At 45.3% G+C, this 12,822-nt stretch overlaps 1 protein-coding gene across 2 annotated transcripts in view; it reads left to right on the forward strand.

Moving 5' to 3' along the window:
- Nucleotides 1-12,822, forward strand: part of ABCB8 (ATP binding cassette subfamily B member 8) — a 518,839-nt gene that overhangs the window by 418,710 nt on the left and 87,307 nt on the right. For both annotated transcript variants that reach the window (XM_078662778.1, XM_078662779.1), the window contains exons 12-14: nt 3,905-3,999; nt 4,160-4,293; nt 12,388-12,535. In XM_078662778.1, coding sequence (XP_078518904.1) covers nt 3,905-3,999; nt 4,160-4,293; nt 12,388-12,535 — 377 coding nt within the window. The remainder of the gene's footprint in view (nt 1-3,904; nt 4,000-4,159; nt 4,294-12,387; nt 12,536-12,822) is intronic.

The following is a 12,822-nucleotide window of genomic DNA, read 5'->3' on the forward strand; positions in this document are numbered from 1 at the left end:
CACCAAGCACTCCTTAACCCATGTTCTTTAAGCATATTTAGCACGATTTAATTGCCTCCACAAGACAGCCAAAACATTTCACTGTTGGTCTCAGCGAACACTACTAGCACATGACATCCAGGTACATATGAAGCCCTCATATATCCATTTATGTCACATGTACAATCTGGATCCTCACACGCATGTTTTTCATTTTATTAATATTGCTAGAGACATTCTTATATGCTGGTTTTGCCTTATGGCGGTGTGGGGCACGTCTTTATGCGTCATGGCTGGCTGCATCTTCCCATTTTTCTAGCTGAACAGACTGATCCTTTCAGACTTGTTCACATGGTGGGAAATGTCATTCACTGCTGCAAAGATCTGGATTTTCGTGGTTTACTTTTCTTCACTGAGCAGTAGATAATGCTAATTATAAGAAATTGGGTTACCGGTTGGGGGGTGAAACCCTTCTGAAGCCGCAACCACAATTTTTCTCAGGGTGAAGCCACAACCAAACCCTAAATTAACCTATGCTCACGCTTAGGTAGATTGTCACAGAGCAGATAGGCTTAACTCAGAGGCAATGTATAAAGTATGTGTACAACACTTGAAACAGTAATAATGTGAAAACACACCACAAAAGGAGCCCACAACAGTACACGAAAAATGGAGGGATTTTTTAATAAAATAAGAACAACACAACAAAAATCTAATTAGCAAAACTGGAGATATTGAATTTTTAAGTTTTTAGAGAAATTAGTGTCAAGAGGCATAAAGTGCCTTCTGTGAAGATCTGGTTGGCTGGAACAGGACAAAGTCACATGTTCAGGCCGACCGTGAAGGCGCCTGGGCCGACTACAAGGACCCAGTTAGGCCAGCTGAATACAAAGGCCCTTAAATTTAGGTTTGCAGAGTGTTATGTGGAACCGCGTCGAAAATGCGTAGCGCAGCTGAAGCGATGTATTGGTTCCAAGATGCGGCGAAGCTGCGGTGCGAGGTCCTTCTGCTTCAACATCGAGGATCCCATCCATGAGGGCTTGCGATGCAAAGTCTGGAGTTGGTGATGAGTCATGCAGTCAGGTCGATGTGCCCGTTCTGAGGAGCTTCGAGGCTGCGATGCGGAGTTCAGCATTGCTGTCAAGACAGCTGTCGACAAGAGGTGTAAGGGCCCGCACCAAGGATGTTTCAAATAGTGACAGTTCTGAAGACAATGTGGACTGTGGCGGCGATGTGAGTTTTTGCGACAGGTCCAATGCACGTAGCAGCAAATATGCATCAGTTCTGCTCGAGTTTACGCTGAGCAGCAGAGGAGATGCGTCAGTTCTCTTGGGACCACAGAGGTGGGTACAGCCCCTTAGGCCAACTTCCAAGGGTCCAGGACTGAGGTGACACCACTTAGCAGGGTAGACTCACAGATGGCAGAGTCCAGGTGCAGATGCAATGTGGTTGGAAGCTTGTTATGACCCGAGGCTTCAGATCAGGAGGCCAGCTAACTAGCCCTTGGAGTCGTTCTGGGTTCAAGAGATGCATGTCTAGTTCTTCACACCCAGGCAATAGGGTAGCAGACAGCAGGTCAGCACAGTAAAGCAGGAGTCCAGTAGAGTGCAGTCCAGCAAAGTAGTAGTCCTTCAGCACCACAGCAGTCCTTCTTCTTGGCAGAGTATCCACAGGTCCAGAATTGAACTGAAGTGGTGGTGTTTGAGGCCCAGTATTTATACCAAGTTGTGCCTTTAAAGTTGGCGTATGCAGCCCTTTGTGTGGAGGCAGGACACAGCCTATTCAGGTGTAAGTGGGGCTGTGCCCAGCTCCTCCCTTCCTGCCTGTGATTGTGCATTCTGCCAGTGATGGCCTATCCAGGCACACCTAAGCTCCCTATTGTGTGTGACTGTCTAAAAGGAATGCACAACGCCGACTGTCAGCCACACTGTCATGTAACCAGAGACATGCTACAGGCACTAAATGGCTAAGGCAAGAAACTACCATCTTTCTAAAAGTGACACTTTCAGAGTTTCAATTTAAAATCCAAGTTCACCATAAGGTAGGATTTTAAATTGTGATTTCAGGGACACGCAACATCTCATTTGGAAATTACACTTTAAAAATGTAATAATGCAATTCCAATGTTATCCTATGTGAGAGATAGGCATGGCATAGTGAAAAACGAATTTGAGAGTTTTTCACTATAAGGACATGTAAAATTTAAAAGTACATGTCCTGTTTTTACATATGTGGCCCCCTCCCCTCTGAGCTGTCCAGGGCCTACCGTAGGGGTGGCTTATATGTATTAAAAAGGAAGGTTTTGGCCTAGCAAAAGGTTTATTTTTCCTGGTCGAAATGGCAGTTTACAACTACACACACAGACTGCAATGGCAAGTTGAGGCATGTTTACAGTACTACTTAAATGGGTGGCATAACCAGTGCTGCCGACCCTCTAGGAGCATTTAATGTATGGGTCTTGGGCACATGTAGTACCCCTTTAGTAGGGACTTATAAGTAAATTAAATATGCCATTTGGGGATAAGCCAATATTATCATGTTTAGAGGAGAGAGAGCACAAGTGCTTTAGCAATGATGGGCAGGGGCAAAGTGTGCAGAGTCCTAATGTCAGCAAAAACGAGATCAGGAAAAATAGAGGAGAAAGGCAAACAGTTTGGAGGAAGCCCACCCAAAGGCTGACAGGTCTAACACTAACCGTAAGGAGTTTGCCATCCAGACTTAAAATTTGGAATAGCACACATGCTGAACATAAACTTTGCCACAAAGTGAGATATTTTCTTCCTTGCGCATCACCTAAGATGGTTTTGACCAAGTCTGAGGCTGCATTCAAAAGTACCAAGTTGCTGTAAACTGCAGCCGAAGTGTGAACTGTGGTAGAAGGTGTTTGATCAGGGATGCTTTGAATTATGTGTTGCTGTTGTTTTTAAGGCCGTTATGAGGTTCTGGGGATAGATAATATTAGGAGGTTCATCTGGCACAATCAATTTATTGAATGTGCTTACCCTTTATACGTTTGCTTTAAACTTAAATGTGAGCAGTGGTATTGTTTGAAAGTCTCTGGTTGGTTGGTTAACCGATATTTCCTGTTTACTAATAAATGGTCTATAGCCTCTGAAATGACCGAATGGCCCGGTCTGAGGATGGCCAGAAGTGGTCCTCAGCCCATTGATTGCAGATCGAGGGCCCCATTTGTTGGAAGGCGGTAAAGAAGAAACCAGCCTGTGGATGAGGATTCCTGTGTTTATGGTTGCCTGACCACTATCCACAGGCTTCCAGGAGGGAGAAAAGAGAGGCTTCTGTCTCTAGATGGTGGTTATAAGGGCGCTTGCTGTTTAAATTGTTTCGGGTCTCTGGATTATGTGTATATATTGTCCAAACGCTAAATAACAAGTTGAGGCATTCTGATCTGTAATTGACAAAAAGGGGTGCAATCATCTGTGTACAGTTGACAGAGGTCCCCTGGGTCGTGGAGAGAGGAACTGATGGTAATGGTTTGTGGATGGAATAAGAGGACCCTTGGTCTCTGCTTAGTAGACATAGGAGCCCTTGAGTACATAGAAACTGAGGGTCCCTGAGGGCAACTGCAGTAACCTAGCATATGGACTGCTCTGTAGAGTATGGCCTGTATTTGGAGTTGGCAACTCATGCATTTGACGTTGATCGAACACCAGTGGCTGAAGTGACCCTTGATGGGACCAAGAACTAGAGTTATCATTGTTTCTAAATTATTTTTTCCGCCCGCCATGTAGGCCTCCGAACTGCTTACTGCATGCAGTCTGCTCATGGCCCAATATCAGTACCACTGCTTTTGACCTCTACATGCGCTTTCATTCCTATCTTATTTTATGTTTCCATTTTATGAGAACTTGGTCGTGCTCCCTGAGTGTCGTTTTCATTTGAATTGTTTCACTTTTGTGCATTTCAGCTACCCCACCAGGCCAGGCCAGGATGTTCTGAAGGACTTTAGTCTCACCATCCCCTCACGGAAGACGGTGGCGATTGTGGGACAATCTGGAGGAGGTAAAGACCTTTGTAGAGATCTGTTCCTGAAAACAGTTCAACACTCTGTCAACAGATCAGCTACAGTCTAGTTTTCTTCTAAGAGGAAGTTTATTGTGAATCTGCACTGTTTATGTAGTTTTATTGCCAATGCCTTTGTTCTTGCATTTATGTTATTTAGGAAAATCCACAGTGGCAGCTCTGCTGGAAAGGTTCTATGATCCGAACTGTGGCGTGGTGACTGTGGATGGAAATGACATACGAAATCTCGACCCCGCCTGGCTGCGAGGACGGGTGATTGGATTTATCAACCAGGTGAGTTATTGGAAGACTCTTCCCCAAACTTAGAGGCTTTCAGGGTGCGGCTGGTGACATTTGAAAGTGGTGGAGCGGAAGAGTTCGGGATGAGTGGCTAGTGGAGGGCAAGCGTCTGTCATAAAGTAGGTTCGGGGGTTTCTCTCCCACCCCCACCAAGAAATTTTTTTTTTAAAGTGTGGGCAAATGGTGGATTTTCAAGCCAATTTGAGAAAGCAAGTAGGGTAATAAAGCGCTATAGAAAACCTCAAAATAAACCTGTTACTGCAATATGTAAAGCCTAAGCCTTTAGACATATTGCAGTAAGTACTAACTAACACATAATTACATGCAACTCAGTCACTGCCATTCTTTCCTGTCCAGCAAAAATAACATTTATTTCGATGATATTCTATTACTTCTTGCAAGTAAAAAGCCACTTCAGTTCTGCATCTTATATTGGTAATGTATAATTTATAGTATACAGAACAGATGGCAATTCCAAACTCCCTGGACTGCTTACAAGGCTAGCATCAAAGGCAAGGCCTGGGGCCTCCTGCGATTTTCCTTTCGGAAATGTTACACTACACAGACTGCAACCTGAAGCCTTACATACTTCTTTCCATTGCCAATCTGCTCTGTTGTGCTTGTTTCCAGACCCTGTGTTCATGCCCTCACTAATTACTTTTATTTATTTATTTTGAAAGTTTTATATAGCGCGAACAAGATCTTTGCAGATATCAGAGCGCTTTACAAGGGCATGGGGGTAAAAAATACAAAGTAATAAAGCGTATATACAGAGTAATATATGAGGTAGTTAGGTACAAGGTGCTAGTTACATAGGTGGGATAAAGGACATGAGGTAGGTAACAGGTGAGGTAGTGTCGGTACACAGTGTATAGACAGACAATTGCGTCAATAGTATAAAGTGCAATAATAAGGAGCATATACTTGCTTAAGTGTGTTTAGAATATTTAGAGTTTAAAGGAGGGTACCGTTGAGGTAGGTGTGAGCAGGGTGTATAGTCCCACAGGTGCGAGAGTAGTAAGGAACGTTGAAATGGAGAGGGTAAAGTGTGCAAAGTCAACCAGGTGCGTCAATAATATAACAATATACATAATCAACCAGGTGCATCAAACATTATAACAAAATACAAAGAGTGAGCGTATACAGTTAAGTAATTCGAAAACACGGGTGGCACAGTAGACCAGGGTCGGGAAGGACTTGCAAGGCAGATTCATGAGTGATACGGAGCAATAGATCATGTGTATTTTGCCATGAGGATCGCTTTAACTTCCCTCTTAAAGATTGTTTCGGAGGAGATGAGCCTTGTTTCCGGAGGGAGTGAGTTCCAGATCCTGGGTGCCATTCCTGAAAAGGAGCGTTTATAAGTTTTTTCCTTCCGAAATCTTCGAGGTTTCAGCAAAAGATTGTTTGTGCCTCTAGTAGTTCGGGAGCCACCCGAAATTGTCAGCTTTTGAGTGAGATAGGCGGGTGAATTCCGGTGCACAGCCTTGTGTGTCATGCAAGCGATTTTCAGTTGTATTCTGGCTTCAAAAGGTAGCCATTTCAGTGATTTAAAGTCCGGGGAGATGTGCGAGTGTTTTTTTGAGCCAGTGACGAGTCTCGCTGCGGCGTTAAGGGATGCTCTTAGGGGTGCCGTTGTAGTTAGGGGGAGCCCGCAGAGGGCGGTGCTACCGTAATCTATGTGCGGGATGACTATAGATTGTACTGCAGTTTGGAAGTCTTTGGCAGGAAGGAAGGGTTTGAGTTTTCTCAGGGTATTGATTTGAAAGTTCGGTCCTTTGGTTGCCTTGCTGATGTGCTGCTGCATGTTGAGATTGGTGTCCAGTGTTATGCCTAAAGATTTTGCCGAGTCAACTACGATGGGCTGTACATTTAGAGCCGTTAATTGCTTAAGCCATGTTTGAGCCGTGGATATTTTAGCGGGAGGTGAGATCAGGAGGAACTCGGTCTTCAGAGCATTGAGTTTGAGGTGATTCTCAGAAAGCCAGGATTGGGTGTTTCTGATCGTGGTGTTCAGAAGCATGATGTCCTTGGGAGATTGTATTTTGAGATAAAGTTGGGTGTCGTCGGCATACATGTGAAAGTGCACATTAGATGCCTGTAGCAACGTAGTGAGAGGTTCCATAACTAGGTTGAACAGTGTTGGGGAGAGGGAGGATCCTTGAGGGACTCCTAGCGATACAGGTACCGAAGAGGACAGCAGGTTGTTGCTTTTGAATCTTTGTGTCCGGTTGTGTAGAAATGAGGTGAACCACTTTAGAACAGTCCCAGATATGCCCATTCTTGTGTTTAACAGTTCGAGTAAGTTCTCATGTTTAACTGTATCGAATGCTGAGGAGAGATCCAGTAGGATGAGGAGGCAGGTATAGTTTTGGTCTAGGATTTGGAGGGCATCGTCCACTATGTGAGTCATGGCAGTTTCGGTGCTGTGCCCTGCTCGGAAGCCTGACTGATGAGCGTTTAGGAGATCAAACTTATCTATGTGTATAGTCAGTTGTTGTTGTACACATTTTTCCAGCAGTTTAGCGAGAGTGGGAATGTTTGTAATAGGGCGGTAATTGTTTAGATCAGTGGGGTCTGCTGTTGGTTTTTTCAGTAGCGGAGTGACTTGCCCTACTTTGAGGGCGTTGGGGATGGATCCTTGTTGAAGAGAGCTATTGATAATCTTTGACCAGAGTGGGAGAAGCCAAGGGGAAAAGTCTTTTACAGCGTTAGCAGGAAGGGGGTCAGAGAGGTGATTGGAAGGTTTCAAGGTGTTGAGCAGTCTGCCAATTTCTTCTTCGGAGTAGGTGTCAAAGGCTGACCAAGTAGCATTGTTCTTTGGTTGGGGCACTGCTGTGTGTCGGGGGTTGGAGTACAGGATAGCGTCATTGAGGAGATCGCTTCTTATTCTCTCAGTTTTTTGGATAAAGAAGGCAGAGAAGTCTTCGCAGGAAGGAGTATCGCCCATGGAGCTGGGTGTCTGGGGTTGCTCTTTGGATTGTGTTCTGACCAATTCAAACAGTTTTTTTGGACGGTTTTTAGCTTGGGCGAGTTGGAGGCTGAAGAAGTTTCTTTTTGAGCGTTTTATTTTCCTGAAGTAGGCGTTTCTCTGTATCTTTAGACTTTTTAGGTGCACTGCGGAAGGGGCTGATCTCCAGGTGCGCTCTGCCATTCGCATGGCTCGTCTATCCTCATTGAGGCTACCGTCATACCATGGGTTGGAAGTCTTCTTGGACGAGACTCTTTTCAGTTGCATGGGCGCCGCCTCATTGATTATTGTGGACATAGTATTGAGATAGTAGTCAGTCAGAAGTTGAACGTCTGAAACGCCGGGAGGGGGAAGTAGGCGATTGCAGCTGTTAGTCGGTAGGGAGTTTGGATTGAGTTTCTTCAAGTCTCTTTTCCACACTTTGTGCTTAGGGGGTTGAACTGAGTTAAGTCTGATTTTTTCCTTGATGAGGAAGGAGACAATGTAGTGATCTGACCAGTCACAAGGTTGGATTGATTCCAGTTGAATAGCGCCCTCTTTGGAGATGATAAGGTCAAGGGTTGAACCTCTCTTATGGGTCGGGTTATTGCATATTTGGTTGAGATCAAGTGCGTTGAGAAAGCTTTTGAGGCTGTTTACCACTGCGTCACTGCTGTCATTCCAGTGGAGATTGTAGTCGCCAAGGAAAATTTGGGTGTGCTGCCGTCCTGAGTTGGCTGATATTGTATCCATGAGTTGTTGGACGAAGGAGAGATTGTCCCCAGGTGGGTGGTATATAATGTGGAGTGAGCATACCGGTTTGCTTTCGCTGATGATATCGAGGCAGAGGTATTCACAGGAAGTAAGAGAGGGGACGGCCACTTTGGAGACTGAGAGGTTGCTTCTGTAGATGCAAGCAATTCCACCGCCTGTCTTTATGGCCCTGTCAAGTCTAATGATACAGTAGTTGGGAGGGACTAGGATATCCAGTATAGGTGTAGAGGAATCAGACAGCCACGTTTCAGTCAGAATGGCTAGGTCCAGTTCCCGGGACGTGATGAGGTCGGCGACCTCCGTGGAATGTCTTTGGGCTGATCTGCAGTTGAGAAGTATGCATTTAAGGCTAGGGGTGCATAGGGTGGAGGACGATTCCGTAATGAGGGGTACATTAGTGAGGTTGTTGGGGACAGCGCCTCTGTTGTTATCCTTTTGTTGCCTAAGGGGGTTAGATATAATCGTTGGGATGGACATGTTGTTGGTAGCTAGTGGCTTTTGGGGAGCCGGGTCGTAAGAGTGGAGAAGGGTGTGTACGTCATGGTCAGAGATCGGGTTGGAGGTGCGTCTGGGGCGATTGGTGGTATTGCAAGAGGGGGTAGAAGTCCAATGTGGGGGAAGATGTGTGTTAAGGCGAGTAGGAGGAGAGGAGGAAGTGTTGTTAGGAGGAGAAGGGGGAGTACTGCGCTTGGTAGTGATGAGATTGCAATTGTTACTGCGATTGTTGGTATTGCGAGGGGGGATAGAGGTCCGGTGTGTGGAGTGTTGTGTGGTAGGGCGGGTAGGAGGTGAGGGGGAAGTGGTGTTAGGTGTGGTAGGGGTGTTGATGTGGGGGTGTCTGGGGTGTGTGAAGAGCAACTCTTTAATGGAGTGTACTTCTTCTTTCAATTGGAGGAGGGTAGACATAATAGTGTCCAAGGTGATGATGGGTGCGGTGTTGGGGGGGGGGGGGGGTACTGGCGCTGAACCGGCGCATACGTTGACCGGGGGCAGTCCGGGTGGAGAGTCGGAACTGATGAGGGTGTTGGGGGCGTTAGCGAGAGGGTAGGTGTTGGGAAGCGCATCCGTGCTAGGGGGGGAGCGGAAAAAGGGGGTGATGTGAAGGCTGGCTGTTGTGGGGGAGGATGTGGGGTATTGAGGAGTGAGCGAGGGGGGTGGGAGGTTGATGGAGGGGTGCAGGCTAGGTGTGGTGGGAGTGCTAAGTGTGGGGAGGGCAGAAGTCTGAGAGAGAGTCATGTTGTGTGTGGTGCCATTGGGGGAGATGGGGTGCTCCGAGAAAATGTTCTTCAATGTATTGCTTGCATTTGGGAGGGCCTCAAGAGGCTGTTTTCCCAGAGCCATTTGTCAGGCCATAAACACTGGCCCCAGATGGACATGGCCTATAAACTACCTGTTACATTTGTGGAATGCATAGAGGTAGAAGTCGAAGTCGAAAACCTTTCTTGTAAATAATTCCGTTTTCAATGCACATATTGCACCCCGTCATTTTGCACATCGAAAAGCTATGAAAATACCCCTGCATGATGCTTCTGCCTTATGCTTCATCACAAGAAGCCAACACATTGCCGCTGCAATCTGTTTACTGCTCGGCGCCCCTTCACTATGACCAATGCACAAAACTTCTGGACGATGTTGCTGTCCATTGCCCACAGAAAGTCTTATGTACATTACTCCTTCATTATACCCATGCACCATACCCATGCATAATAGCTCTGTGCACAACCGCTCTGTCAATTACCCTTTGAGATCGAACTTGTACTGTGCTACTCCACATAATCCAGCCTTGCACGGTGCCCTGAACATTAATACTCAGTGTAATGGGTTTATACTGATTGGCATGAACTAAAAGCATGGTACAGTGCCTCAGCAACATGGCCCGGTGCAGAGCCAGTACAACATGCCCTCTCACAAAGTTCTCTCACACTACCTCCTGCAGGGTATCCCTTCCCTCGGCCCCTTCCGAGAGCCTCCTGCATGGATCTCAAGTTTATAAACACTTATTTATGGTGTCCGCACACATTCCCTCGCTGTAAGCCGCACGGATGGAGGCTGGCAGGGCAGGGGTGCGTATGGTGATGGATGTATGACGATACAATGCAAACATTTACAATGCATGCCTCTACAACGCAGTTTTTACATCGCAGCATCCATTACAACAAATGATTTTACATCGCATGCCATCACAACGCATTTTTTTAAACTACATTTACAACGCATTTCATTACAACGCATACCATTCCAGTTCATATTACTTTTAGGGCAGCAGTAGGGTAAGTGTTGGATAGTGTAGGGGTAAAAATTACTATTCCCACTCCAGTGAGTGCAACAGTAGGGTAAGTGTTGGATAGGGGAGGGGTAAAAATTACTATTCCCCATTACTTACCTTATATTGTAATGGCATGCATTGTAATGACATGCGTTGTAGTGACATGCAATGCAATGGCTGTGTTGTAATGGTATGCGATGTAAAGGATGTTACGTTGTAATGACTGCGTAGTAAAGGTTGTTTCCCTTTGGTGACACTATGTTTTTGGCCAAAGGGCCAGACCTGTCTAGAGTGTCTCAGGGCCCCTTGGCAGCTGTGTGTAAGGCTCTCTTTTTGTTTGAGGAGCACCCTGTCTGCCCTCCCTCCTGTCTGTGATGCAATGCACATGACAATAATAAACAGGTACCAGGGCATATGAGTGCCAACGGTTCCAGCTCCAGAAAGAGGCTGTGCACACTGTACACATTACACGCACAGAACATAACGGAGATATATGGCCTAGTTCTGGTGAAAGTGCCCACAGAGGAAAAAGGAGAGGATGTTGCCTTACGGCTAGAGCGGTTGAAGTTGAAGCTGGGGAATCGAGTCTCGGCAACGACGCTCAACATCCTGTGATTCTGGGCAAATCACTTAATCTCCCCCTGCCTAACAAAAAAACAAAAAAAAAATGAATGTGTCCTTGTGTAACGAAACTGGTGCTATGTAAAGCGCTCTGATACCTGATATCTTCGGGTCTAGTTTGCGCTATATAAAACTCTTAAAACAAATAAATAAAAAAAGGAGACCTCAATGCTAATCATGGCTTTCTCTCTTGATCAAGCTATGTGATCCTGGGCAAATCGTTTTATCGCCATATTGCTTAGTGTTCTCAGCTGTCACAATTAGATGATTGGAAGCAGGCTGAATACAACTCTTGTTTAAGTAAAGGCAAATATCCAGAAATAAATCACTTTTGCCATACCATATAACATTACATACAGAGTTCGCCATAGCGGTTTGCACTCGTTACAGACAGATGCTTGTGAGAAGACGCATGTTGCAGCACACACACAGAGAGACACAAGCAAGTGTTCTCACCTCCGCCTCCAAGGTCTCCCCATCCAGGTGAGCCACAGGAACAGGCATCCAGTCCTTGCCCTCACCTTCTGCTACCTCTCCCTCTCCCTCTCCTCTCTGTCTTGCTGACATTGAAGGGCTGGGGTGAGGGATGACTTAGCAGAAAGCTCAGGCGTGCATATAAAGAACAAGCATTTGCAATGCAATAGGTCTTGCATTAGGAAAGTTTGAGCTATTGGTCTTGTAAATGACAATTTTGTTATTTATGTGTTGGTTTTGAAAATAGCTAAATTAATAGCTTTGTCATTTACAATGCCAATAGTTATAACTTTCGCAAATGTGACACCTATAGGATTTGTAATGCAACATGTTTTGTATTTACATGACTTAGATGTATTGATATTACAAATAACAATGGCTTTTATTTTTTTTAAATAATTAATACTTAAATAAAAGTGATTGTAATTTATAATGGCAATAGCTTAAACTTTTGTAAATAACTTTTGTGAAGATTATGTTCAGTGTATTTTATTGTGAGGAAAATCCAAGAACAGAAGTGAAATATTAACATCTTTTTGTGACATTTGTAATAAAGCTTGAAACATTGAGAGAACATATTTGAACCAGTTGTTGTTCAATGGTTGCACAGATTGATGCTGTGATGGGGCGGAGTGATGTTGTGGTGGCGCTGAGTGATGCTGGGGTGGTGCTTACTTTTTCCACTTGATTCCCATGGTACCCCTGTTCGTGCCACAAGGGAACTGAAGCTGTCTGCAACAGTTGACTTGTATTTGTGTGTCAAGATTGTAGGGGTGGTTGTAGTGGAGGTTTTCTGTGCTGCTCTAGTTAACAATATAGGAGTGCTGCAGAGGGGTTGTGCAGAAGCATAGTGTAACAGGCAGCATGTGTGTATAGAAATCAGTTTTGAATTGTTGCAGCAGCCTGTTTGGTGATGTTGGGATTGTTGGGCATGGGATGCCATGTTGATTTCTATGAACTGGTGAAGAAGTGTAGCAAAAATAAATTCTTTATTCCTCCACAGGAGCCTGTTCTGTTTGGTACCACAATAATGGAGAATATTCGTTATGGAAAGCCAAGTGCTACTGACGACGAAGTACAAGAGGCAGCACATCAAGCAAATGCTGATGACTTCATTAGGAGCTTCCCTGATGGCTACAACACAGTTGTTGGTAAGTTCAAACTTTCATTTGGTCTCTGCCAGGCTCTGCAACCCAGGGGATTGGGAATCTGTGGGTAATGACTAGACGAACTAGAGACATCACAGATGGTGGTGAATTACAGTTAATTGCACCAAGTCACAGAACTTGACATTACCAGCACTCGCCCACACTGTCTCATTTGCTGCAGTGATTGGGCAACCTCAACCACTCCTTGTGATGCTTACTTTGCTCAGTGGTGAAGGTGGAGCGATGACATCATATTGCTACAAATATTATATCCAATAGTTGGCGATTCA

The sequence above is a fragment of the Lissotriton helveticus genome, chromosome 10, assembly GCF_964261635.1.
Source record: "Lissotriton helveticus chromosome 10, aLisHel1.1, whole genome shotgun sequence".
NCBI classification, from domain to species: Eukaryota; Metazoa; Chordata; class Amphibia; order Caudata; family Salamandridae; genus Lissotriton; species Lissotriton helveticus.